Below are 25,666 nucleotides of genomic sequence, written 5' to 3'. Positions count from 1 at the left end.
AATATTTTAAGTGTTCGTTTACACAGAGACTGTAATTGTTTTAGAGTAGTGGTACCAGCCTGACCACGTTGTTAAACAGTATGTGATATGGAAAATGGCCATAGAATACATACATCATATCCGCCTCTGTTGACATGTAATCGCGAGTGAACCTAAAATTTGAGAGACTGAATTTGACCTGATTACAGACCTTTTTCACCTGTGCTTTAAAATTAAGCTGGGAATCAATCATAACTCCTAAGAATTTGTATTTGGATACGACCTGTAACGCCTTCCCTACGATCTGTTGTTCAAAAAATTGAAAATTTAAAAATGCCAAAGTAGCTCTTGTATTTTGTTGACTAGCTCAGTAGCTTTTGGAATATTTATTGTGTGAATTTAGCTAGTTTAAAGTCGGTGATCGGGTCCCGTAGACATGTACGACACTTTATTCTGAAAAAATATAACCGGAAGTGTTAATCCCGTTTGCCTGATTGAACTGACATCGCCTGAGCTAGCCATGGATGAGTACCAGACAGAAGAGGAGGTGGGTTTTGTGCTTTACAATAGTAATTACATGTTTTTGTCATCTAGAAACAACAGTCAGATATTACCAAAAAAATGCCGTGTTTTTAAATGTTTTTAAGGTTGTAACTCGTTTGACCAGAGCGTTGAAGGCGAGCAGCAATGTCTGCTGGCTAGCTAAAACTAAAAAAACGTTTCTTTCTCAACAGACTTCATTCGTCGTTGAAGAAGTGAGCAAAATAATTAAAGAGGTAAGCAAGAAGATAGTGTCGGTGGCCGTCAGGTTATTCATGAAACATTTAGATTTTATCGGCTCGTAAGAAACTTGGTTTTGGGCGATCTCATGGTTGCTAAGGACGCAGTAACGGTTGCTAGTCACCATCCTAAGCGTCCTAGAATACAAACCTACCCAAACATACCTCTTTTTAGCACAACTTCATACAGTGTGCTAAGTTTCATGATATCATGGTTTTGCTATTTGACAGTGTTATAGTAAATCTATTGATAGGTCTGTGACTGTGAGTATCTATCAGTTTTTAATGAAACACTATTTGTTATAATTGTGTCTGTAGTCAGTAGAAGCAGCCATAGGAGGAAATGCCTACCAGCACAGCAGAGTGAACCAGTGGACCACCAGTGTTGTTGAGCAGTGCCTCAGTCAACTCAGCAAGCTGGGGAAACCCTTCAAATACATAGGTATATCCTGTGCTGGTTAAGGATTATTATGCAGTAAAACATTAATATTCTGATGGTTCTTGTACTCTGTAGTTGGAATTGAAGAGTGTGTGTGGATATGTTTTCCCATAGCTACCTGTATCATCATGCAGAAAAATGGAGCAGGTTTGCAAACAGCCAGTACATGCTTCTGGGACAACTCTACTGATGGTAAGTTAATCACCTGTGTTTTTCTTTTATCCTTTATACTGTATATGCCGCTTTAAAATTATCTAGAAAGTGCTGCAACAGTGGTTTCTCTCAAGAAACTCTACAAAAACAAGATATTTGCATGAAAATCGTGTAAATTGGTAAACAGAGCAATTACAGATGTGAATTTGATATGTAATGTAAAAATGCTTGAGTCAAGCATTTGACTGGTCAGCTTCAGAAACTATATATTTTTTGCATTTCATATGGAGATGATAATTTCACTGAATTTATTGTGTTCAAACCCCAACAGGAAGCTGTGCAGTGAGATGGGAAAACAAGTCCATGTACTGTATCGTCAGCGTTTTTGGGCTGGCCATCTGAACAGACTACAAGTACATTAGGTGTTGGAATTGTGAAGGATTTTGCGTATTTTTACCAGGGTGTTATGTATGTTCATGTCGGCTTTGTTGAAATAAACCTTTTATATGAAGTGCAATTTATTAAAACAATACAATCCTCTATATACTTTGCTTTATTTACATATGACAATACAGAGAGCTACATTTACAGCTTTTATGTCATAAAGCAACAAAACTTTGAACGCATCCAGACCCACAACAACCTCATTCAACCACCTTAAATCATGATCAGCTACATTCACACTGAAACAATTAAAATGTACATTTATGTCAAAGCATTTACACATTTGAGACTGCTGCCCATTTAGAAGAGAACATCGTGTTGTAAAGACAAGGCACCATCTTGATTAGAATACATGTTGAGATATTTGTAAATAACAGAAGCACGTTTGTTTTGGCCGTCTTTGTCCATTAACTCCACTTTTATAAAACAACAGAGAGGGCATCAAGTCTCGCATTGTAGGCAATATGAGGAAAGATAAGGGAGAATAAATGATTACATAAAAGAACATATTCTACATAAGGCAAAACATGTTTGGCAAATGGTACAACCACTTTATATGTTGGAATAAGAAATGTTTCACAAGATAGATCAGAAGTCCATTTACATAAAGTTGTGTAAAATTCACACAATGCATCAAAATCCATTCTTCAAGGTAGTCAGATAATACAATGTATCAAATGTTTTCAGGTTTTGGCAAAATAATTACAATTATTTAACAAGTGCAATTGCAAAGCTGCTTTCAAAGGGAAGAGGAGTGGCAAGAGATTAGTGGTATTTATTCAAGTTAAGGCTCTCTCTGTATTTTTACCAGCGTGTCTGAAATTAAAAGTGTTTTAGCCAACAATGCTATGGCACTTTAATTCTCTGTTCAATCATGTCAGAGCTCAAGAGTCTCAACATACCATTAAAGAGTGCAATGCAGCAGAGGCTTTGCTTACTTTCTACCTAAAGTGTGGCGTCCCTCAGCTTTGGCCAGATATATACAGTCTCATTCATCTGAGACTGTCAGAGAGTGGAAAGTATTGTAAAACAAATCCAGTGCAAGAATAAAGAGACAACAGTGATTAAACGCAAAGCATTAAAAATAACTGATTAACACAAAAAAAAAGAATCCACAATTAATATTAGCACTTTTCCCGATCATTTTAAACCTTTAGGTTGTGAAGAAATGCTGGTTTTGAAGGAAAAAAAAGTTCACATACTGGTAAAAATAGTTTTACATGAGTGTTTGTTTCCCTTGTTGTTATGACGACCAAAGCAAAAATAGGTTTAGGTGGCTTCCTGCCTCAACTTTCAGTAAAAGTACAGTACATTCAGTAGACATGAAGCCTTTTTTTAAAAATATATTTATGTACACTTACACTTTATCATTTTGCTTTACCAATGCAAATACTCCTTATTTACATACACACACACAATACAGTAGTTTGTAGTATTGTGTAGTAATGTAGGGACACTAAAGAGGAACATCACATCGCTCCCATCAGTCACTGTCACTCTCATCCTGGTACTTGGAGGTTGCTTTGATAGCGCGTCCGTTTTGTAAAGGCATGTCCTCATAATCGCTCCTTTAAAGAGATAAAGAAAACGTTATGTAAATTCACGTTGAATACTTCCTGCAGCTGTTTGAAGCAGGAATTACAGTTAAGTTAAATGCTTACCCGTATATTACTTCATCATCCGAGTCATTTAGCATGGAGAAAGCTGGATTATCCTTCAGCTGGGAGTCTGTGACATCAAACAAAACCAATTAGTTTAATACATTAGTTCATCAACTACTGCATTTAAACTGTGCTGTATTACTCACCATAAAGGGCATTTTTGGAGGGGGAATACACAAATGCTAACGTGTATAAGTAAAAGTTGAGAAGGCCGTAAAAAGATAGAAATTCAGCTGGTATGTCCGGAGTTAAGGAATGATTTCTCACTATTTAAAGACACACAACATACCCTTGCACATGCTTATATTGAGGTGACAATGCAATAAAAGATAGTTTGAAAGGATATAGTTCTGGTAATGAGTAGACAGTTCGGCAACAAAATTGTTTTGGAGAGCCTTGGCACCAAACCTCAGGTAGAGAATGACCATGCTGGAGGAGAAACAACAACCACAGGATTAAATTCAACCAAATAAGCCACCTTATCAAAATCAAAAAGTGACCTTTCAGGTTTTCTATTTTTCTTAAAACCCACCTTATAACAAGGACTACGAACGTCAGTGCTGTCAAAAATCTTAGCCGGAGATCTGAGAACCAAAAACATATTCATGTTTTCATAGTACAAGAAACTGATTGAATCAAATACAGAAAGGTGTGTTGTGCTGTGATACCTGAGTAAGGCATGTTCTTGAGTTCAGAACAAGCTCTGACGATCAGGAAGATCAGGTAAAGGATGTAGAGGGCGACGACAATCAGGAAGAAGACCTTCATGCCCTGGAGAAAAAACACGAGACTTTATAAAGATAAAGGAGAAAAGAAGACATTGTTCAAACGTCTGTTATAGGTCACAGTCTCACCTGAAAGTTAACTATGTCCACTTTATACTGATATGTTGGGTCTTGGAGTTCATTAACCCTGCAAATTCAGAAACAGAGAGTTGATATTTTCAGTTCCGTTGTAATTCACACTTTGAATCAGGCAGTTAAAAAACACAGAGGATGTACTGACGTCTGCCAGATGCCCAGTGTAACCGCTGAGAGCCACAGAAGACCTACGATGATCAGCTTCGGCAGGTAGAACGTCAGACATTTCCTTTCACCCTGTGGGAACAACAGAAAATACATAAATTTAAAAAAACTGGCAGAAGGTCTGTGCATTTATATCAAGAAGTTAAAAATTACTTTCCAAAACAAAGACAAATACAATTATTTTTAAATTCATTCTACAGAGCAGCAGCTTAACTGCTCTCCTGCCAACAGTGTCTTTCTTTTGGGAAGCTACATTTCATATTTTACTGCCCTGGAAAAAAATAATTCAGAATAATATACAAAACAAATATCGATTACTACTCCAGAATCCTTCAGCTGAAGACATTCTACAAAATGACTGAAATGGAAGTGCAGACAAGATTACATAAAACCCTTGCTATACCAATCATATGTTTAATTCAGTTACTGAACTGGTTTTAACCTTGTAAACATCTCCATGTGGTGTTTCTCATGTGCTACAAGACATATCAGGGACAACATAAGCAGTCATCTCCATGGCTGGGCCTGTCTGCTTTTAAACTGCAGTGTACCAAGGACAGGCTGAACAACACGTTTTCAGATTGGCAGGTTTGAGACGTCACAAACCTATGGAGCCAATCCTGTTAATGGACGGGGTGACGGTGACTACCAACATTAACTTTACTACTACTAATTACTACATTTCAAGCTAGCTACGTTTCAACAAGTTGTCACTAAATGATGGCAGAGACGTGTTCTGTTTACGGCTGTAATTTTACCAAAGGAGAAACGTCGTACATAGTGGGCGGGGACTATGCAGATTGGGGAATTTTTAATGAGGGAGAAGGAGGAGATGTTTTGGGAGGATTTTTACGAGGTAATTAAACATATTTTGCAGAAAAAACATGTCAGACAGAATTTATTATTTCAAGCAGAGCCTTTTATGTCTTAAAACATGACTGGAGCTGGTCTTGAATCTATTTGAATTACTGAAGCGTACCAATAATTATATTTTGTCTATAATTTACTCCCTTTTTTGTTTTCTGTTTGTCAATTTGTAATTTTACACTTTCTTGTACGGCTATATTGTCATTGTCATTTATGTATTTCTTTAGTTTATTAACCTGTACTTATTTGCCTGTAAAACAAAAAAAGGTTACTAGACCAACCTGAACTCTGATGCCATGATAAACGCAGAGCCAGAAGAGCAGCAGCGCACACAGGAACAGAGCCTGGAAGAAAGCATCTAACGTCCCAGGAAACCAGCTGTTCACCAGGAAGGACAGCGGGAAGAATGGATCTGAACAGCAAAAGCAACAAAACAGAATAAGTGACGCACCTGACGAGACACATTTTACATTTGCAGTTGACACATAAAAGCACAGTTTTTGGGCTGTGGAAATGAAAGGGGCATCAAACTCACCATTGTAGAGTAGCAGCAAAGGGAGCAGGATCGACATCCACTTCTGCTCTATGCCCCAGTCCCTCATAGAGAACTTCCTCAGTGAGTGTGCAAACATACACTGAGACATGAGGAGAGAAGGAGTCAGTCCTGAGTCTCGTTTTATCATCTTTGTTGATTGGAAACATTAAGACCTAAAAAGTCATCTGTGCTCTTACCGTCACCATAAAGGTCAAGACCACAAAGACAAACCGGAACCAGATCTCCACTTGTGAAAAGGTGGGGTTGTACGTTTTCCACTGAAGAAGAGAAATGAAAAAAGCTGTGACTGACAAACAAAAAAAACAAAACAGAAAAACCCTGCAGGTGTTTGTCACTTACCAAAAACTTGACCTTGATTTCATACGTGATATTTTCAAGCCCTTTGAAGCTGACTATGACCTGGTACTGAGTGTAGTTCATGTAGCCTAAATGGAGCACAATGATCTCATCACATTTCTGTAAAGAGAGACAAAAAAAGAGAAGACAAAATCAAGCCCTACAGCAACCTCATTTCACATTATAAATGCCATTCCATAAACTCACACTGCTGAGCTGGTTGCCGCTGTCTGACTAAATGACTAATGACTGTGAGAGAGACGTGCAGCTGGGTTGCTGATTGACACTTACATCCCCACAGTGCAGTGTTCGTGATTTCTGGTGCACATCGTTGATGTGCTTCAGGCTGGCGTCCGGCATCACTCCCTTTAGCTCAACGAAGATCTCGAACGGCTGCTGGAAGTCTCCCACTGATACAGGAAGCAGTAAAAACAGGTTGTTAACTCAGAAATGACAAAAGAGAAAGCTTGTCATCAGTCATGGTTAACTGCTGTTATGGTCTTACTGTTGCTGTGTTCAGCCTGCATCAAACAGGTGAGCCATAGCTGCTGGTTGTAGGTGGTGAGGGGAGTGGAAAGCAGATGGAAGGGCCCCGTCTAAAAAACATACAATGAATGATATCATTAGTTTCCATTATAAGGAATAATTGTCAATGGCAACACAGAAGATGTTAAGGCATAAAACCCAAAGATTCTCTCTAAATAGGAGATGAAACATTGAATTCAGAGTGGAGGGGTTAAGGCAGGAATTGCAAGGTAACATAACAATTAAATTACATTTTCCTGCACATCTTGGTCAGCCATGTATAGAAATGTATCATCTTACAAAGACCCAGTGTTTTGATTCTAAAGTGTTAGTGGCCTTAATTTCGTTGCTGCAGCCGTTTTGATTACTCTGCACCTACATGTGACGTGCATTCAACCACCCTCCCTGCAATGTAAAGCAAAACAATCCTATCCTTCACATGTATCACTATATCTGCAACCTCACATAAACATATAGCTTTGAAATGGCAAAACACTTTTTCAATCAGTTGATTGCTTATAACAAAAATGCAGCACTTTAACAGATTTTATCGACTAATAAAAAATGACATGAAGCAACGTGTAAATGAGGAGACAGCATCCGACACACTCAATCAAGTGTAAGACAGTCAAAACCTGACAACAGACAGAATTGCCAGGAAGCAGAAAAACTCTGACAAAGCTGTCTGCTGTTCAGAAAAGATACTATCCCTCGCAGTAACTTAAATAAAGTCAGCAAAAAACTTTCATAGACAGTGGTAAATACATAAACAATAATGGGCTTCTGTTACACGAGAATCCCTGACATGAATAGGAAGTAGCACTGATGTATACTGCTGGCTAATGCTTGGCCCACAATGAAAGATTTTTCAAATCTTAATTGATGTTGAAAATGTGAGAGACCCCACACATACAATATATATCATACATTTAACAGTTTTGCTCCTATAGTGTGTGGAGAGCAATGATTACGCCACAACAGCACACCACACACTAACAGATCCCATTCACAAAAAGCCACCATCGTGACTCTCAAAACTGAAAATCTTGCCCAAAATCGGCCTGGTTATCTTGTAGTGTGTACCCCGCTTTACACAGCAACACACACATTTTGATCTTACCTTAAGTGAGCCATTTTTGACAAGTAACTGATCACCATTGTTCTCTTGCTCAGAAATAATCTTAGGACCTGTGAAATTAAGAAAACACAAATAAACACCTTTTTCAGAAAGCAATATTGTAAAGAAGAGTAAAACCCTTACTGACCTCAAAATGTCCCAGTCTATAAGACTAATGAGGACAAGTTGTATGTGCAAACGAGTGGACTAATCTACCTGGATGACAAAATAATAAATGCATTTAGACGGCAGATTCTGCTAAACTGAGTAACTGTGTTTGAAGAATAAAACTATAGCTCGGATAAAGGAATTTGCTTATAACTCTGCTCTTGTGCTGCATTTTTTCTCATGAAACACCAGCTATATGACTGTGTTAAAAAAAACTATTGCAGCAGACTTAAATAACACTGTATGAGTGCTTCTAAAACTCTGAATTGGCATTAAAGAGGATTGCGTATACACAAGGAGACATTTGGCATTAGTGCTGAGGTTAAATATTTACAACTTGAAATCTTTATGTACGCAGCAGTAACACATGTAAAGGTTACAGAAAGGTTACAGAGTTTTGTGAAACACTGCATAGAAGTCGAGAGAGCAATGTTCTTAAATTATACGATATCAGACTTTGATAACAGTAGGTGATGAAATGCACTTCACTGACCGTCTGCCCTGCTCATCTTTGTATATAGACAAACTGTACACACAATGAACAAATAAATAAATTTCTAAACTAAACTAATAAAAAAAGGTTCTGTTGTTTACACAGTTGTCACTTTTTATGTACTTAACTGGTGTCAACATTTTAAAATTCAGCATTTTCAGTTTATATTTGAAGTTAAATATTTCCCAAGTGATTATAATGCAGCAGTTTTATACAGCTCTGTTTACACGTTTTATTTTTATCTTCTTGTATGACCTTTAGGAGCTATTGTGTATTTTTTGGATACTTGCTCTGGCAATGTTAATCTATGTTTCTGATGTCAATAAAGCTCTTTGAATTGAAAGCAAGCAAAATTACTTTTTGACCATCATTTACGTTTGATCAGAGTTACAGAAATGATTATCAATCATACCTGCAATCCCAATGAAGACTGTGACGCCAAAGCAGATCAGGAACAAGACAAACACCAAGACGAAATGTCTTTTAGACAGGGTGTAGAGCCGCATGGGGGCCAGTCTGTCACAGAGAGACACGAATTAAAGCGAACACATACAAGCTAAACACCTGAACTAATTACAGAGTGCGCGAAAGACAAACTGACATGGGTAATATTTGCTTTGAGGTTAATTTTGTCAGCCTATAGCCAGTGCCTCAGTTACGGATGTGCAAAACTGCTAGCGTCCATGCTAACATATGCTAGCAGTAACAGATGGCAAAAAAACAGATACACAGTGTTTCAGCACATGTTCTCACACATTTAAATATACGTGACATGTCTCAGTCGTATCCGCTAATTACATAATACACTTACAGCTCCATTTCTTGCGGTTCGCAGTCTCTGTGCCGAGAAAAAGCGTTAAAATTTCGCAGTGAATCCACATCCGTGTTATCAACATCACTCTGCGACAACCTGAATGCTACGTCATCGATTGAGTGGTCACGTGATTCCAAAGGGGGGAAGTCCCTTCTTGCATCATGTGCCCTTTCCTTCCCTCGCTATGCAAAGGTTTAATTACTCTCATCCCTGAAAACATGCCCTCAATTTAGATAAACTGCGTCCTATTTCGTTGCTAAACAATGAACATACCCAATTCATACTATATTTGAAATAAAGAGGATATATGTTTTAAGGAGTGGACACGTGTTCCTCAACTGCTACTTTATTTGTTTAAAATAATTTGTATACTGGTATAGTCTGGAAGAAAACTCGGTTACTGCCTAGGAAATATTTTGTATCCAATAAGGTAAGTGTTAAATGTTATCAAGTATATTCAGTTATCTTAAAATACAGGCTAAACATGGCTCCTTCTGTCACAACTCAGGTGAAACGATAACTCAACTTTTTTGGTAGGGCTACTGTACATTTTGTCAGACATTATGCAATCTTTTTTTAAACAGAAACTTTAGATGTTCAAATTCAACTCAAAATTGAATTTGTCTTCCTTTTTTCTTATGGTAAATTACCTCTCAAGAAATTGTATGCCGTTAAACTTTAATCATTAATTTCATATACACACTTGTACATTTTTAAAACAAAAACCCAATCGTTCCTGGACACACTTAAATACTGCACAAACTCTGAAGCTATTAAAACCAGAACCTTTTGTAATTAATTTGATTTGTACTGTCTTTTTATTTTATTTTATTTTCTATATTTAGATTCTTTTTATATTTAGATTGTTGTCTACCTCGACCTTAGAGGCCCTTATCATTTGTTTTGTTTTTTTTTATTCAGAGGGAGGAAGTGAATATGAAAGGGAAAGGGTCCTTCACGCAGAATTCGCTTCATCCTATCTGCTCCTTTTTTTTAATGTAGATGCTTTTCGATGTATGAACGTGTCATTAACGCTTCAATGTTAGACATTTGCTCGATGTATTTTGTTTCATTATCATTAGTAAACATGAATGTATTTGCTATTATACGGCTGAGATGACGCTTTGCGCATGCGTAGCACGATTACGCCGCAAGGCAACGTTGGTTCTTAATTTCTAATGAGCTAAACATTTCTAATGAACAATTTAAGCGATCTTAAATAATTTCTTAGAATCTTAACGACCATTAGATTTTAAAGGAGACACAAATGTTTCATTACAATTAATGCAGATATAGCCCATGTAGGTTAACATGGTTAGACAACACTTGTTGCCTCGAAAGGAATATAGGCCTCTCCCTTTATAAGAAACAGGAAGATCTGCAAAAGAAGAACAAACAAGATAGATTTGGTTGCACTATTTTCCTCTATTTCAGGGACGCTCTATGCCTTAAAATGGAATCATCTGAAATATAATAAGAGAAAATCTCAGCAATGAACACCTCTCGTTTGCCTGTCACAATAACATCCATAATACATAACATGTGGTCTGCATATGATGGTGCAAATTGTTAATTTATAATCACCAGCATACAGCGCAAAGATACAAATGATGTGTAATGCAGCGGGGAATGGACTCGCCTTTGTGTTTGTAGATAATAAGGGAGACCCACCTGTAAAAGCGATCATCTCGGTAAGGTGTCAGATCCTCCTTCAGCTCGTTGTAGGCCTCCTGTATCTTCCGACAGAAGTATTTCAGCTCGCTGTACAGAGGGTTTTCCAAGCCGGACGAGTAGTCGTTGTCCATGATTACATGGAGCCGTTTGGCGGCTGAAAATGGCGATGTGGAAACGATCCGCGTCCCTCAGAGAACAGAACAATGATCCGTCTGTATTGTTAGCCCGTTTAATTGAAAATGCAGCCGAAGCTGTTTTGTTTGTGTAGGTTCAAAGAAAGAAAAAAACGCCGTAAAAAAAGAAGAGGCGGCGGAAGCACACAGGCAACACACGGGAGGAGGGTCACGTGATCAGAGTTCAGCACCACGGACAGAGAGAGACAGCTGCAGCTAATGACAACAGGGAACCCACAGTGGTGTTTCATAAACATCAGAGTGGGTGTGTGTGTGTGTGTGATTTTGCCTTACATATTATACATTTTTAACACATTATATATTGTGTTTTCTTGTGGGGATGTTGAAAATCATTAATAAACCTTGCATATCAACAACTGAAAGCAATGATGTCCCTTTGATCTGAGTTACAGACATGATAAAACGTCTTACAAGGAATTTTGGAATTCGATTTGTTATCATAATTATGAAAACCAAAGACAAAATTAGGTTATTTCTTCTGGCATATAAAAGTGAAATGAGTGAAACTTGTGAGGTATTGAGTTAATAACATGATAAATCTTATAACAATGACTTCGATACAAATTCACTCTTGAGTTTCAGGGTCCTGGTTTTGTGCATGTTCACTTTTAATTGGACATTTGAATGGAACTGAGCCACTGTTTAAGTAGTATTAGTTCCACCTGCACTTTTCTTGCTATGACAAGTCAAAATGTCTGCTGTGACAATGGAGCCACCTTGTGTAAACTCTAAATTGCTGGCTATGTTTGAACAATGCAGCCCCTGAATTTAACAATAATGCCTGATAAATATTTAGACAAAGACAACAAATTTTCTGAAACAATGACGTTTTATTCAAAAGATGCGTGACATATACAATTATAAAATAATTTACATGGCATGCCTTACTATCCATTCACTATAAACGTTCAGTCACCAAATCAGACTCAGATTCTTTTCAAGTGTTTTTGTCTTTTAGGTCTACGTCTACAAATACAAAGCACATATCTTTTCTAAAGAAAAGCCAGATCCTACAATATCTACAACAGGTCATCTCATGAAATCAGTTTAAAGTGAATCCCTAACCTAAGTCCATAGGCAGTTCTGAACATGAACTCAGTGGCTTACACTTGTGAACGTATGTGAACGATGTGTGTTTGTGTGTTTTTGTGTAAGAAGCCATGACCACACATGTTTAAAGATAATAGATTTAACACTGATGGGATTGGTAGACTGCACAGTTGAATACAGACACACCTTGACTTGACAGTTACACTCGACATAACTAGTCTACCAACTACACTAAACCGGGCACTTACTCATTCACATCTTTTCCATCCAATGCAAACTTCACAAAAAACTGAAAATTTGCCCGTTCCCCCACCCTCCTGACACAAACCCACCTTCCCATCTCACAATTTGGGCTACACTTGTAACAAATTTTCTCATCAACACAAAGAAATGTTCAGGAAAAACTCCACAATATACAGTATGTATAGATACTTTATCTCCTTTAGGAAATAATCTCATAAATAAAATGTACAGACAGCAACTGAGATGCTGAACTAAAAGAACGGAGCAAACTGTGGTCAAAAGCGATGAAAAAAAAAAGATCTTTCCCTAAGAAAATATTGCACAACTAACACAAAAAGATGGATATTTTCTTTATGACATGCTAATGTTCTTTTCATTTTTTACCATCAGTAGAGACTTTTAAAAAAATTCTTTTTCAATCCCCTTCGATCCCCTTTGACAGACATGCTTCACGCTGTGATATAGAAAGATCACACTAAAGAATGAAATAATCTCATTGATTCAGAGACCAAAACAGAGCTGGTCCAAAGTGGCAGCTTTCTTTTTTTTTTTATTATCAACAATAAGAACTTCCTTCTTGTCCCATTTCTTTCCACTTCAAATTTTAGCAAATGCATATTTTGGCACAAATGTTAGAGGTCAATCTAATCACACCTACTTAATGTTATTAAGCCCAAATATAACTGCCCTTTTCACTAAATTTGGCGACTATCTTATTCAAATTAAACTTACTGCAGATTTATGCAATGTGCCTAATACTTAACACCCGCCCTCCTATCAGCTGGCCCTGCTCAATGTCCTCAGTTCAACATGAACACAAGCTTGACTGCCTGACAGAAAATAAAAGATTTCAGTGTCAGCTTAATAAATGAAAATATGTCAATAGCTTCATCCTTCATTGGAGTTCTGACTTCAAAGATTCAGTGACAATGATTTCAGCTTGTTTACTCTTTTTGTGGTCTAACTGTAGAGTTAAACAGTACTACAGCATCGCTCCACACCTGAAGTTACACTTTAAACACAGTGGAGACAGGTGTAAACAGACATCTGTCAAAGTCACCCAAGTCTCTTTACAACATTTACATATGACTGATATGTATTTACATGACTTCTGGAGAGAGTATGAAATGGCATAGGAGAAATATACAAAAATATTTCCTGTACCTTGCTTATATGTTTTTATAGTGTGGGCTTTAAGAGCAGGGACAGCTCCCCTCCCCCTTCCAAACTACTACACTCACTTCACAGAAGTGACAGCAGGTGACACATCACTTCATGCCAGTTAGTCAATCCAGGCCTTGGCGACTTCTTATGTGCCCGTGTCACCATATGTAGATTTTTCACTAAGTACAGGATATGTCAGTCAAAGCTTTTCTCTAAGCCCCTCACACCTGAATTACTCCAGACAACACAGCAATATTCAAATTCAGCCAACAGTCTCCCAAATAAAGCAGGTAAGTTGAAAACCATGTCGACAGGGTATGAAGATTGTATATCACAAACAATGACAATAATGTTAAAATTCATATCTGAATAGATAAACAACTAAATTTACATATAAATTAATCCATGTATCAGAGTAACATTTTTTCTTCCTTCAAAGTCCCAGGAAACCGTGTGGAAAAGACTGCAGTTCACCTCATCTATCTTATCCCATGTTTTCATCAGTGACACACCTTTCACAACAGTCAAGTGTGAACTCTTAGTAGTGCTCCAAAATGATGCATATATCTAAGCCTCGTTTCCAGCTGAGATAGATTGAGATCGTAACAAAAGGAATGGCAGAGAGCAAAAACAAAAAGACCCTCCCACCCTCCACCATGTTTAGTCATGTAATAAAATCCTAAAAGCAAAAGCAGTATAATAAAGTGGTAACTGTTTCACTGAACTTTTGTACAGCAATGGATTTCAGTGCCCAGTAGTACCTGTGCACTCTGGGGAAAAAACTTTGATCTCCAGAGTGTTGTTTTCAAGTATTACTGCTGCTTCGTTTTAAAACTGCACCTCGACATTTCCTCTCTCTCAGTAAACCCATCGGTTACCAGGTAACTATGAGCTTCTTCTAGCTAAAGCAGCATTTATTTGCATGATGATTACCAAAGCTTAGCTCTTTGGCCCTACATGCATCGCAAGGTGCCACCGACTGCCGAACGGAGCAAATCTGAGGGCATCCTTGGCAAATGCAGCCAATGCTTATTGCACCAACTCTAGTGGCAGCATTGTGCAGTGCAGCGTGATTGTATCTCTCTCTCGCTCTCTCTGACCAGGGCTGATTTTAGTTATCTCTCCAAAAATCAAAGTTTATTAATCTCAAAACAAACAACTGTGCCCCTTCAAAGGATTGCATTTAAATCCCAGATATAACTCAGCGTAAGTAGGGAGAGGACATCTCATTTGAGGCGTTGTGTAACATTGGCTAAAGCCACGGCAAAGGCCTGCACAGCAGAGAAGGGATACTGGAAGTCCAGGATGTAGGCATTACCGTCAATCCTGCCAAACTGCATCACCTGTGAGGAAAAACAAACAAGAAAAGTTCATAAGCACTGTAGGCAAAGAAGAGAAGAGAGAAGCACAAGCGGTGAGTGACAGTTCTTACCTGTCTGCCTTCCAGTTCAATTTGAAAGTTCTTGGCAGACTCTTGTGTGACCCGCCCACCAAAGTCCAACTGGTACACCTGCGTGGCTTCATTCCAGAGCGGCTGCTTGTTGGCCATGACGTACACAAACCCCTGACTGCCCAGCCCTCTGTCCTCCTTCTCGTTGGCCTTTCGACATTTAATCTCGTCCAGTTCGCTGGCGGCCCTCAAGCTCCTCTTACTCTTCCAGCCCTTCTTGCCGCTCTGGCACTGATTGAGCAGCTCATCCCCGCTGATGAACAGCTCCGGCTCACTTTCTGAACTGTCTTGGAACTCACTGTTGGCAGTGGCTTTATTCAGCTTCTTTGCCTTCAACTGCTGCTCTTTCTGTCCCTTCAGCTTCTTCTTGTCTCGTCCTCCCAGGCGCGGACTGGAGATGAGAGAGTTGAAATCACCTAAAGCTCTACCCTCCTTCTTCGACTTGCTCCCTTCTGCCAGTGGTGGCACGTTAGCCTCCTCCGTGCGCCCGTCCGCTCGCTTACGGTTCTTCTTGCTGAACTTCTCAGACCGCTGTGGAACGGGACTCTCAGTCAGAGAGAGCACCTCCTGATAACCTTCCCCAGCGTCTGCCATGGCCTCCTGTAATCCCCCATGACTCTGCAGCTCTGCTGGTGGTGGCGGAGGAGGTGGGGGAGGAGGGGGAGGAGGCGAGATAACTTTTTTGTCTGCTGCCATGTGGGAGGCTTTGGGTGGTAGTGGCACTGCAGGACTGGGCATAGGTGGGCAGGAGTTATAGGTACCCCAAGGAGTGTGAAGGGCGATGGGGGGAATGGGAAGCCCAGCACAAGCACCTCCTCCTGGATACAGAGGTGGGAGAGGGCAGCAGGCGAGGTTTGCCAGGTTTGCAGGGTATCCCGGCGGTAAGACAAGGGTGGCATCCTGCTGTGAGAAGGGTAGTGGTGCAACCACCTCCTTTGGGGAGGAGCAGGGGCGTGGGGACCCTGGGATGGGCTGGAGCTGGGCTCCAGAATAGGCGGTCCCTGGAGGGTACTGGAGAGAGATTTGGTAGCCTGCAGCTGCTGCAGCAGCTTGAAATGATGCAGCACTAGGGCTGGTGGGTGACTTTGGAGAGAGGACAAAAGGCAGTCTGGACACATCCAAGTGCTGAGCTGGGCTAAGAATGAGTGGGGGTGGTTTGTGGGGTCCGGGGGGGCCAGTGGGATTAAGCGTTGCTGTCCTTTCCTGAGGAACCCACACCTCCTCAGTGGCAGCTGGGTCCCACTGATAGGGAGGTGGGCGTTTGACAACCAGCCCTGATGCATCACCTCCTCCCAGCGCCAGATGCCTCAGTGACTGGTTTAGTGTTTCATCCTCCGTAAATGCTGAATTCACATAATCAGCCCTGTCTCTGTTACTTGCTCCTCCTGTTGCACTCCCAGATCCTTCAAGAGAGCTCAGCAGGCTGTAAGAGGACTGGGAGGCCAGAGGAGTAGCACTGTTAGAGTGAACAATAACTGTGCTGTGTGGTGCTCCGCTCCCTGGAGGAAAATCCTGTCTGATAATAGTTCCTCCTGCTATTCCGTTAGCACTCCCTGGGGCAGTGCCTCCAACACTGGATCCAGTGCTACACTGGCTGCAGGTGTATAAGGCTGTTGGCACCCTCTGCTGGAATGAGGCTGCTAGTGCACTACTATTTTTGGCCTTAGGAGGCAGTGGTCTGGGCGGTTCCAGCATCTGTGAAACTTTGAGAGCGGCCTCTCGGCTGTTCCTCCTGAGTGTGGCGTGGATAAGACTGCTGTCCAGCCTCTGTCCAGGGTTCCTGCCTACAGTATTGTTCTGATTGGCTGGGTCAGGGTACGGGGGCGGGTCTCCACTGGGTATAGAATAGCGAGGGGCAGTGAGTCTGTTGAGGGTGGCAGAGGCATAGGGTAGCTGGATCTTCTTGTCCGCTGAGGAGGAGGAGGATGAGGAGGTGACCCTGAGAGTGGCGGAGCTGCCAGGTCCCTGGAGTGTGTAGACATTCTGATTGCAGACGAGGCGTGTTCGAGGACGACACACTTCCTCGACATTCCCACTGCTGTCAAATGTCGTTATCCTCTCATATCCCAATGGTGTGGGATACTGCGCTTGTTGCTGACCTGAAGGATAAAGCGGAAAGTCTCCCTTCTTCATACAAAGGTCACCGGGGGGAGGAGTCCCACTGGTGCCCCCTCCTGTTCCAGATACAGCGTTGGAGGCCGCGTTAGAGGCCGATGCCGAGGCAGCAGCAGCAGCAGCTGCAGCAGCTACAGCAGCAGCAACAGTCCCGGGGTAGGGGGGCGGGGGGTTCATCTTGCTGAGCTCTAGAGGAGAACTGAACACCACAGTATCTCCCTCAGCCAGCTGTGGAGTTGGCCGGGTGGCTTTGATCTTCAGTAGGTGCTCATGTTCACCCCCTGCTGCTCTCTCCACCACTAAATCAGGGGGTGGATGAGAGATTTGAATCTGCAGCGCCCCCGGCTGAAGCACAGCTGCACCTGAAGGCTGCCCTGATGACATGGAGGGAACAGGAATTTGAATTTGGAGCTGCTGCTGCTGCTGCTGCTGAAGTTGATGGTGGTGCTGCTGCTGTTGCATCTGATGCTGTGATTGCTGTTGATGATGCATTTGTTGCTGTTGCTGGAGGTGCTGCTGAATTTGTTGATGCTGCTGTTGTAGTTGTTGCTGTTGCTGGATGTGCTGCTGGAGTTGATGTTGGTGCTGCTGCTGCTGTTGTAGGTGTTGGAGCTGCTGCTGTATGTGCTGTTGCTGAAGCTGCTGCTGCTGCTGTAAGTGTTGGTGCTGGAGCATCTGTTGCTGCTGTTGTTGATGGAGTTGCTGCTGCTGCTGCTGTTGTTGATGGAGTTGCTGCTGCTGCTGTTGGAGTTGCTGTTGTTGCTGAATTTGTTGTTGGTGGTGCTGAATTTGTTGTTGGTGGTGTTGTAGTTGTTGTTGCTGTTGGTGGTGATGCTGTTGTTGATGGTGATTTTGTTGTTGTTGCTGTTGTTGTGAAGGATGATGAGAAGGTGGAGGTCCCACCATTAGGCGACCCATTTCTAGTCCCCCAAAGATGACCTGACCAGGACTGGAGTACCGGGTGGGCACTGTGTACTGGGCTGTCAGGATGGAGTCCTGGCTTTGGTCTGACCCACTGGCCGCCGCCCCAGAAGGGGTCACCGTGGGATTGGTTAGGACATCCAGCTGAACATTTTGATTGGCTAGGAGGGACTGGACGAGACCGATGCTTTGGGCGGGTGACATAGCCTGGGCAGGACTATGGATGGGTGCAATAGGGATGTTGACGGTGCAGGGCGGGTTGTCGTCGGCTCCACCAGCAGGGCCTGTGACAGGCAGATCATCTTCATCCTCACTGAAGACATTTGGGCTGAAGACAGGCAGATTGATGTAGTCCATGGAGATCTTGCGCACCTCCGGCAGGTAGATGGTCATCTGTCTGGGCTGCAGATGGAGGAGGCTGGTCTTATAGATGACTAAGGAGAGAAGGGCGCAGTAATAATGATCAAAATATACAATATAAAATAGCAACTTAAATTAATTTTACTTTTACATTTAGAAAGTGTTTTTTAGAGGCAAAGTTATTCATTAATTACCTGCACCAAGATTGGTTGGCAAGAATGTGGCCAGCCCCACTATCTTGAATTTTGTTCCCCAAATATTGGATGTGACCTGAGCAAGGTAATTTTGCTGCATGACATGAACAAAGAAAATAATTTTATTTTTCATGAAACAAAACAAAACATAATATAAAACCTTTATAAAAGTGAAATGTGTAAAGTAATCATCAAACTAAATAATGCCCCCACACAAGCAACCTGACAAGTCAGTGAGTGAAAGAAAGATCAATGACCCAGAGAAAAATTATTAATTTGGCTCAAATAATTTTACCTGAGCGATGTCGTCCAGAGGAAATTCCCTCCGTGTCAGACTGGGCGACCCGATCGAGGGTTTCCTTATAGGTAACCGTGGCGACCTGGAGATCTCTTGTGTAGCACGAGACAGTTTGGGCGACTTTCTGGGATCAATATTGATCCTGTTGGTAAAGGGACAAACTAAGTCTCTACAGAGAAGGTAGCGAATAAAAAAAGAAGGTTTAGGCATGCACTGAAGCAAAAAGACAAGAACATTTTATTAGAAGTGTATGTAAAAGGGTTAATACAGGAAGGAGGGGGAAGATTTCAGTAGCTGCTGGAACAGCACACCAATAACAAAATTCATCCTGAGGACGCATTTATTTGAATGTTCTATTTTATGTTTGATGCTGTTGGAGGAGTGAGTGACTAATGTAAGGCACTCTTTGTTTCTCTGCTGTCACAGAAGCATATTAATTCATGCTGAACTTGGATTGCGTGGTAAAATAAATGTTTAATTATAAATCAGGTTCTAATTCAAAAACCTAATAATGCACTTTTCAAACCAATCTGCCTTCACTGGATTTATTCAATAATATGTGTCGTGTCCATTTCACATGGACCACTGACTGTTGATGAAAAAGTGTCAAACAGAAAAAAGAAGTATCAGTAAAAGACGGCAGCAGTACACAAAGCATTAGTGTCTGGTTACCTGGGTAGTTTGGGGGATTTGCTGCCTCTGGATATCTTTGGAGATTTCTTGCCAACCCAGTCATCACTCAGCTCGATGTCACTGGAGTCTGAACAGTTACAGCTGTCAATCATGGCAGATATCAGGCTGTTGCCGTATATCTCGTCTGAGGATGAAAACAAGTCAATTTGGAGTGAATAGAAGATTCTTATTAGTAGTTTACAAGATACATTTTAATAAACACATTTAATATGTGGTGTTATTCACACCTCATTAACAATGATGCAGGAAAACCACTACTATCTTGATGCTTAAATGTTCATATTCATGCTGTTTAAATTGGTATAACCATGTGGACTATAACAGGGAGGAAATAGGGTTGTACTTTCCTTTCGCCCTTTCCTTCCCTATGAGATGCCTCACATAATGGCAAGAAATTATAAGGATACAGTTGGAATTAGAGGAAATGTACTTTAACAATCTGGAGACTTGAACCAAAAAATTAAGAAAGAAAAACACATTGGCAGCATTTCTACAGATAACCATTTAGACCCAGTCCAGTTGGTCCAAAACATAGCTTCATTGTCGTCAATTTTCCAATTTCCTCATTCATACAGAGTCTGTGGACCACCGCTGCTCCAGTTTAGGTCAAGCTAATTTATTTGATGGACATTTAAGTGTGGATGGGCTGGAACCATTTCATGGCTGGCTTCATTTATCACTGTGTGGGGAGGGTGCAGGTTGATTTATGAGGAACCCAGGGGCCATCAGAGCCCCCATTAAGCAGCTTTTAATTAACATGGGCCGGGTCTGCTCTATGTGACTAAAACACACTCACTCTCTGAGTGCCAAGTCAAGAAACTCAAATAACCGGAAAAGTACTGGAGCAGGCAATTATGTCTCAGAGGAATACATTTAGAAGTCCTATTTGAGTCCTTTCACACACTAAAACATTTATGTATTTTATGATTAAAACTAGGGCTGTCAATCGATTAAAATATTTAATCGCGATTAATCGCATGGTTGTCCATAGTCGCAAATTAATCGCACATTTTTTACCTGTTGTAAATGTACCTTAAAGAGATATTTTTTTAAGTTTTTAATACTCTTATCAACATGGGAATGGACAAATATGCTTCCTTTATGCAAATGTATGTTTATTATCATTGCAACATTCCAAAACAATGACAAATACTGTCCAGAATATTCTACAGAATAACCTCAAGGGTACTGCATGCTAAAAAAATATGCTGAAAGCATAACATGGCAATCATCGCATATATCAATGATTTCTGTGAGAAGCACTTCACATGTAGACTTACTCAGTCGGGATTACCCTCTTTCATCCCTCACCTTAAGTCACGTTTTAATTCACAAACTACTTTAATCTGATCACTTTGCTTTGCTTCAGTCCCCCCAACACACCTGTACCTCTGCTCTCTGCATAGCTTCTGAAAATGTGTGGCAAAAACACTGCCACTGGTAACTAACATTTGTCTTGTCCAGAGAACCATCTAGCAGGCCTTTGAGGTTGAATTTGCCATTTAAAAGTTTGTTTCTGCCTGGTATCCACAACATTGCGGCTGCACCGCTTCCTGATTTCTCAAACTACGGGGTGGTCAGAGGGTCATAATAATAGAACGTGCGTGCGTTAATCGCGCATTAAAATAATTAGTGGCATTAAAGGGAATGTGCGTCAACGCGCTATTAACGCATTAACTTTGACAGCCCTAATTAAAACACAGTAAAATAGGTTTTACCAAAAACAAAGAAAAGGCATTTTGATACATTGTCATCCATACAAATAAAAAAAAATAGCAGCTCATCGAACAAGCACATGGGAGTAACATACAAATATAACTCTGCTTTGCTACTGAAGTTGAAATATTGGAGTTAAGAACCAGCTCCAGTCATGTTTTAAGACACCCATTTCTCTCTGATTTTAATATCCCTCGGTAACAAATGAAGGCTCATTGTTTCTCCTTCTCTATAATTACAGCCGAAAAACAAAACATGTCTCTGCCATTGTTTAGTGGCAACTTGTAGAAACTTAGCTAGCTTGAAATGTAGTAATTTTGTTCTTTTAAGTTGCAAATATTAATTTCAGGTTTACCTGTTTTCCCATCTGTCTTGGGGTCCATAATGACAAACTCTGGACGCAGTTTACTTATTCGTCGACCTTTGAGGATGGGCACCAGACCTCCGAGGTACTCCAGGTACAGAGTGTAGCAGGGTCCCCCCACCTCAGGGTTATCCTCCGTACGCTTCATGGTACAGTGCAGACGCTCGTTTCCTGCTGTTGGGTAGCTCACAAAATCACGCATGTTGTTCGGATCCGGGATGGGGGGCTGAAAAGGAAAACATGGGCTTATTTCACTGATACTACAACAATTTTATTTGTAGTATTGCTATTAAAGTTTGTCATGCTAAGCCACACTTTGCCTCGGTTCATCCCAGGCAAATTCTGTCTTGCTGTGTGAGTAGGTGACATCAATGACTGCTCTGGTATGCATCAAGGACATCCACAGGAAGCTCTTCACATTTATTTTTATGATTTTAATGGATGCATCACCTCCTGTTTTATGTTACCTTGATGGTGGGGACGAAAGCAGTAGTGACGTAAGAACAGAGGCGGGAAGGCATAGTGAGCTTGGCAACGTCTTTTTCCTCCTTCACTGCTGTGGCGATGCCCTGCTGGCAGAGGAGCTGCAGGTTGGCGACGCGGTGCTCCACTCGCACGACGTAAAGCGCCGGGCCACATGCCAAGAACAGACGTGAGTCCCTGTGACCCCAGCACAGCGTAGTGATGGGGCGCTGCAGGGGGGTGGAGAAGATAACACTGCTTTGTCACATTTACAACATACTCCCCTTCATCCTTTCTAAAGGTTAATGTTAGATAGTTGTTCAAACTTTAATAAACATTTAAGTAATTTCAATGTGTTTATTACTGGTTACTAATTAAGTAATCTGCCTAAAATTGAAGCTGTACACTGGCAAATACCTTGAATCACATTTCATAAGGGAAGTAATCACCTGTGCTGGTGTGTCCAGTGTGTAGATGTGTTCACCCCTAACATTGTAGAACTTGACTATAGCGTTCCTGGTGGGGGGAGGACAGGTGGGGTCAGAGGAGAGGAGGGTCCTCTCCATCCCTGCCACTGCAAGGAGGTCCCCCTGTGAGCACCACTGGACCACCACATCTACAGCAGAAGCCACAGGAGAAAAGGTGCCCATGATGATATGCAGGCTAACATATGTTTGCGGCCAATTTTAACAAGAGAGAAAACATACAATTTCTTAAGACATATCTTAGAAATGGGTATAAACAAGTGATAGAGAGAAATGACACAAAGACAGAGTTGCCTGAACACTTTAGCATGCATTCATGAGAAGACACCCACATACCTTTCAGACCGGTGCGGATGAGGGTGGGAGAGAGGTCGTCGTAGTTGTTCATCAGGCTGATGTCTCCAGAGGTGAAGCTGACTGTCAGCAGTGGTTTCTGGCTGTGCACTGAGGAGAGACACAGGACAACACGCACATCTTAGACAGGCAGTGTGAAGGCAACATTATGGGCTCAGAGACTGTTTACAGTATATGGCATCAACTGAAAACTAACTCTTTTAACTAAAACACCTATGAACAAACTATAACTTGCCCATTTTTAGATTAAAGTAATGTAGTACTGATAGTGGATGTTAACTAATGAGTACTGCATTATGGGTTGTTTAGTCAATCAACAAAAAAATAAGACGGCAGATATTCTGACAACAGATTCTATTTTAAGTAAAAATGACGAACATGGCAGACTTCCAGCTTCTCAATTCTTTCTTTTTCATTATGTGATAGTAAACTAAAAATCTATTGGCTTTGTGGTATTGATTGAACAAAACAATCAACAAGATGGCCTCATGGTGGTCTCCACATTTTACAAACCATGCCATTAACAGAGAAAAAAATCTGCAGATTCATCCATTATAAAAATAATGTTTGTTTCAGCTGTAAACGAGGTTTCATTAAAGGTAACCTACATAGGATGACATTATTGATATGCAATTCCAGCGTGGGCCATAAAAGTGTGTGTGTGTTTACAATACCTGGAGTTGGGGGCTGTTGCTCCCTCAACAACTCTGTGTTAATCTTGGCAGCTTTTTCTAGATTTAGTCTTAGTCTTAAGACGAAAATGCTCATTAGTTTTAGTCACACTTCAGTGTTTCTGCTACAGAATTATTGCCGCCGCTGCTTCAGATTTCTATAACGTGTCCTGAAGTTGCAATTAAACGACGGAGATGTCCGCTTCAAATAAACAAATTGTTCGCCGATGTCATTGGTAATGATCGATCTATCGTTTTGATCACTACGTCATTAATAATGCCCCTAGTGCACACGCAGCTCACGTGCGGTTTTGACAGAAAGAGGGGGGCGGGGCCAGCAGCTGTGCAGAGAGCAGAGGTGCAGGTGTGTTGGGGGACTGAAGCAAAGCAAAGTGATCAGATTGAAGTACATTGTGAATTAAAACTTAATATAGTGAAGAAAAGAGTACAATTAGAGTGTGGAAGTCTCCATGTGATGTGCTTCTCACAGAAATCATTGATATACGCAAGTAATTAACACCACCCTCATTTTTACCCATACCCTAGTTTTAGTCTAGTTAGTTAGTACATTCCTCTCTGGCCTTATTTACAGCAGCAGTGGTACATCATTGCTTCTTATGTTAACAGTCTGACTGAAGCAGACAGCCGGTGATCGCTCCTTTTTGTGCGGAAGAAGCTTCAAATGACGCGTAACACTCCCCTTTTCTGTGAGCACATATTAGTCCTGTCTCGTTAACGAAAAAAAAACAAAACGTGTTTTTAATATCAACGATCTTTTTTAGGCTCGTCAACGTCTCATCTTCATCATAATTTTCGTTAATGAAATTAACACTGCAGTAACTGGATTTCTCTCTTAGTGAGTTTCCCTTCTGTCCCATACATAATAATACACACAGAACACATCCACCTGCTGCATTTGTAGCTGTTTACAAGTTGCATTCTCTGAAAAACTGTTATAAATAAACACCTTCTGACAACCACAGATACCCTCTCAATTAAAACATCCTCAATGACCCAAATAGCAATGCAAATTAAGTATCCACCTATGCTTTTAACGTTAAGCACAACACAGTTACCTCGTCTCTATAGTAATCAGTTTACAATGGGTGTTGCATTGAATCCGATATACGACACTGCTGTAAATGCAGTGTTGTGCTGTGCAGTGCAGTGATAATGGGTCATCATCATATATCATGACAGAGTGATCTGGCAGCCGGAGGAAGAGGAAGGCCTGGTGTCTCAGTCAGGTTGTCGACTTGAGAGATAATTTCTATCGTGGGCCAATCAATTACTATTGACTGGTTTAATTAGTGAGTTCGAGCATAATCAGTGTTCCAGCTAAGGCAAGCACTTTTCAGCTTAACCACTTGGCCCTATGTGAGGTGGGGAGGGGGGTTGCACAGCAGGAGGAGGACAGACCCTCACAAATACAGCCTTAGCAACAGGGACTAACTAAGCTGGAGGGAAAAAGGAGGCAAAAAGACAAAACAGGAACCAATAAAATGAGGTTATGTGGGCTGGTGTACACAGAGAAGCAGCAGGAGGGTTGGGAGAGCTAACCACACGCAAATCTTCCTTTTAGTGACTGGTTACGTCCTAGTGCCCCAGATACACGCTGGCCATCTTTGTAGTGGCATTGAACTCACCACTCAGGCTTACAGTTAACTTTTTTTGTTTAGCATTGTATATATACATGTAGGCTACAACTCTAGAAAAGCTGATATGGCTTGCATCATTAGAGGATAAACAAAAATATATGAATCATGACGATCTTGAATTAAGTTCAGGTGGAGGGAAATCTTCTACCAGGGAGTCTTCATCTTCCAACTGATCCAGCCATTTTTGTACAGTTTCTCCAAGACTGGCTGCAGGGGATAAAAACAGGACCCTAAAGCTAATAAT

General features: G+C 41.0%; 3 protein-coding genes across 7 annotated transcripts in view; 1 reads left to right on the top strand and 2 right to left on the bottom strand.

Annotated features, from left to right (window-relative positions):
* The first annotated feature begins 476 nt into the window (after window positions 1-476).
* On the top strand, window positions 477-1,882 carry dynlt1b (dynein light chain Tctex-type 1b). Of its 2 annotated transcripts, XM_069657139.1 has the most exons (5): window positions 477-526; window positions 714-755; window positions 1,077-1,200; window positions 1,312-1,389; window positions 1,682-1,882. In XM_069657139.1, exons 1-5 carry the CDS (start codon window positions 500-502, stop codon window positions 1,750-1,752), a joined length of 342 nt encoding a protein of 113 aa, XP_069513240.1. In that variant the 5' UTR covers window positions 477-499; the 3' UTR covers window positions 1,753-1,882. The 2 variants fall into 2 exon arrangements, with proteins under 2 accessions (XP_069513240.1, XP_069513241.1); XM_069657140.1 differs by lacking the exon at window positions 1,682-1,882 and having other exon boundaries at window positions 1,332-1,387.
* On the bottom strand, window positions 1,851-11,325 carry tmem181 (transmembrane protein 181). 2 transcript variants are annotated; one of them, XM_069657138.1, is made up of 17 exons: window positions 11,028-11,325; window positions 8,955-9,058; window positions 7,885-7,952; window positions 6,745-6,835; window positions 6,531-6,649; window positions 6,243-6,359; window positions 6,080-6,160; window positions 5,883-5,982; window positions 5,629-5,759; window positions 4,461-4,552; window positions 4,310-4,367; window positions 4,124-4,226; window positions 3,988-4,039; window positions 3,802-3,884; window positions 3,602-3,691; window positions 3,456-3,522; window positions 1,851-3,362 (listed from the first exon to the last, which is right to left on the bottom strand). In XM_069657138.1, exons 1-17 carry the CDS (start codon window positions 11,159-11,161, stop codon window positions 3,278-3,280), a joined length of 1,575 nt encoding a protein of 524 aa, XP_069513239.1. In that variant the 5' UTR covers window positions 11,162-11,325; the 3' UTR covers window positions 1,851-3,277. The 2 variants fall into 2 exon arrangements, with proteins under 2 accessions (XP_069513239.1, XP_069513237.1); XM_069657136.1 differs by lacking the exon at window positions 11,028-11,325 and adding an exon at window positions 9,354-10,935.
* A 709-nt stretch (window positions 11,326-12,034) lies between these two features.
* tulp4a (TUB like protein 4a) overlaps window positions 12,035-25,666 on the bottom strand; it is a 31,591-nt gene continuing 17,959 nt past the window's right edge. For 2 of the 3 annotated variants that reach the window (XM_069685554.1, XM_069685562.1), the window contains exons 6-14: window positions 23,076-23,183; window positions 22,704-22,870; window positions 22,260-22,484; window positions 21,784-22,018; window positions 19,692-19,836; window positions 19,017-19,188; window positions 18,722-18,815; window positions 15,114-18,601; window positions 12,035-15,024 (exon numbers count right to left, since the gene is read on the bottom strand). In XM_069685554.1, coding sequence (XP_069541655.1) covers window positions 14,908-15,024; window positions 15,114-18,601; window positions 18,722-18,815; window positions 19,017-19,188; window positions 19,692-19,836; window positions 21,784-22,018; window positions 22,260-22,484; window positions 22,704-22,870; window positions 23,076-23,183 — 4,751 coding nt within the window. In that variant the 3' untranslated portion in view covers window positions 12,035-14,907. The remainder of the gene's footprint in view (window positions 15,025-15,113; window positions 18,602-18,721; window positions 18,816-19,016; window positions 19,189-19,691; window positions 19,837-21,783; window positions 22,019-22,259; window positions 22,485-22,703; window positions 22,871-23,075; window positions 23,184-25,666) is intronic. The other variant, XM_069685567.1, reaches the window with a different exon arrangement.

This window comes from Semicossyphus pulcher, unplaced genomic scaffold (assembly GCF_022749685.1).
Source record: "Semicossyphus pulcher isolate SPU_LCO1_2020_fin unplaced genomic scaffold, fSemPul1.0.p SCAF_11, whole genome shotgun sequence".
Taxonomy (NCBI): Eukaryota; Metazoa; Chordata; class Actinopteri; order Labriformes; family Labridae; genus Semicossyphus; species Semicossyphus pulcher.
Note: the sequence above shows the minus strand (reverse complement) of the source record. Positions and strands in the feature narration are given on the sequence as shown.

Excerpts from the sequence above, each read along its gene's own strand:
- dynlt1b (XM_069657139.1), top strand. The coding sequence starts at position 500 with ATGGATGAGTACCAGACAGAAGAGGAG. Across the intron at positions 527-713 it reads AGTACCAGACAGAAGAGGAG|ACTTCATTCGTCGTTGAAGA; the intron begins GTGGGTTTTGTG and ends CTTTCTCAACAG. Across the intron at positions 1,390-1,681 it reads CTGGGACAACTCTACTGATG|GAAGCTGTGCAGTGAGATGG; the intron begins GTAAGTTAATCA and ends AAACCCCAACAG.
- tmem181 (XM_069657138.1), bottom strand. The coding sequence starts at position 11,161 with ATGGACAACGACTACTCGTCCGGCTTGGAAAACCCTCTGTACAGCGAG. Across the intron at positions 4,553-5,628 it reads ATCATGGCATCAGAGTTCAG|GGTGAAAGGAAATGTCTGAC; the intron begins GTTGGTCTAGTA and ends TTGTTCCCACAG. Across the intron at positions 3,692-3,801 it reads GTCTACTCATTACCAGAACT|CAGCTGAATTTCTATCTTTT; the intron begins ATATCCTTTCAA and ends CTCCGGACATAC.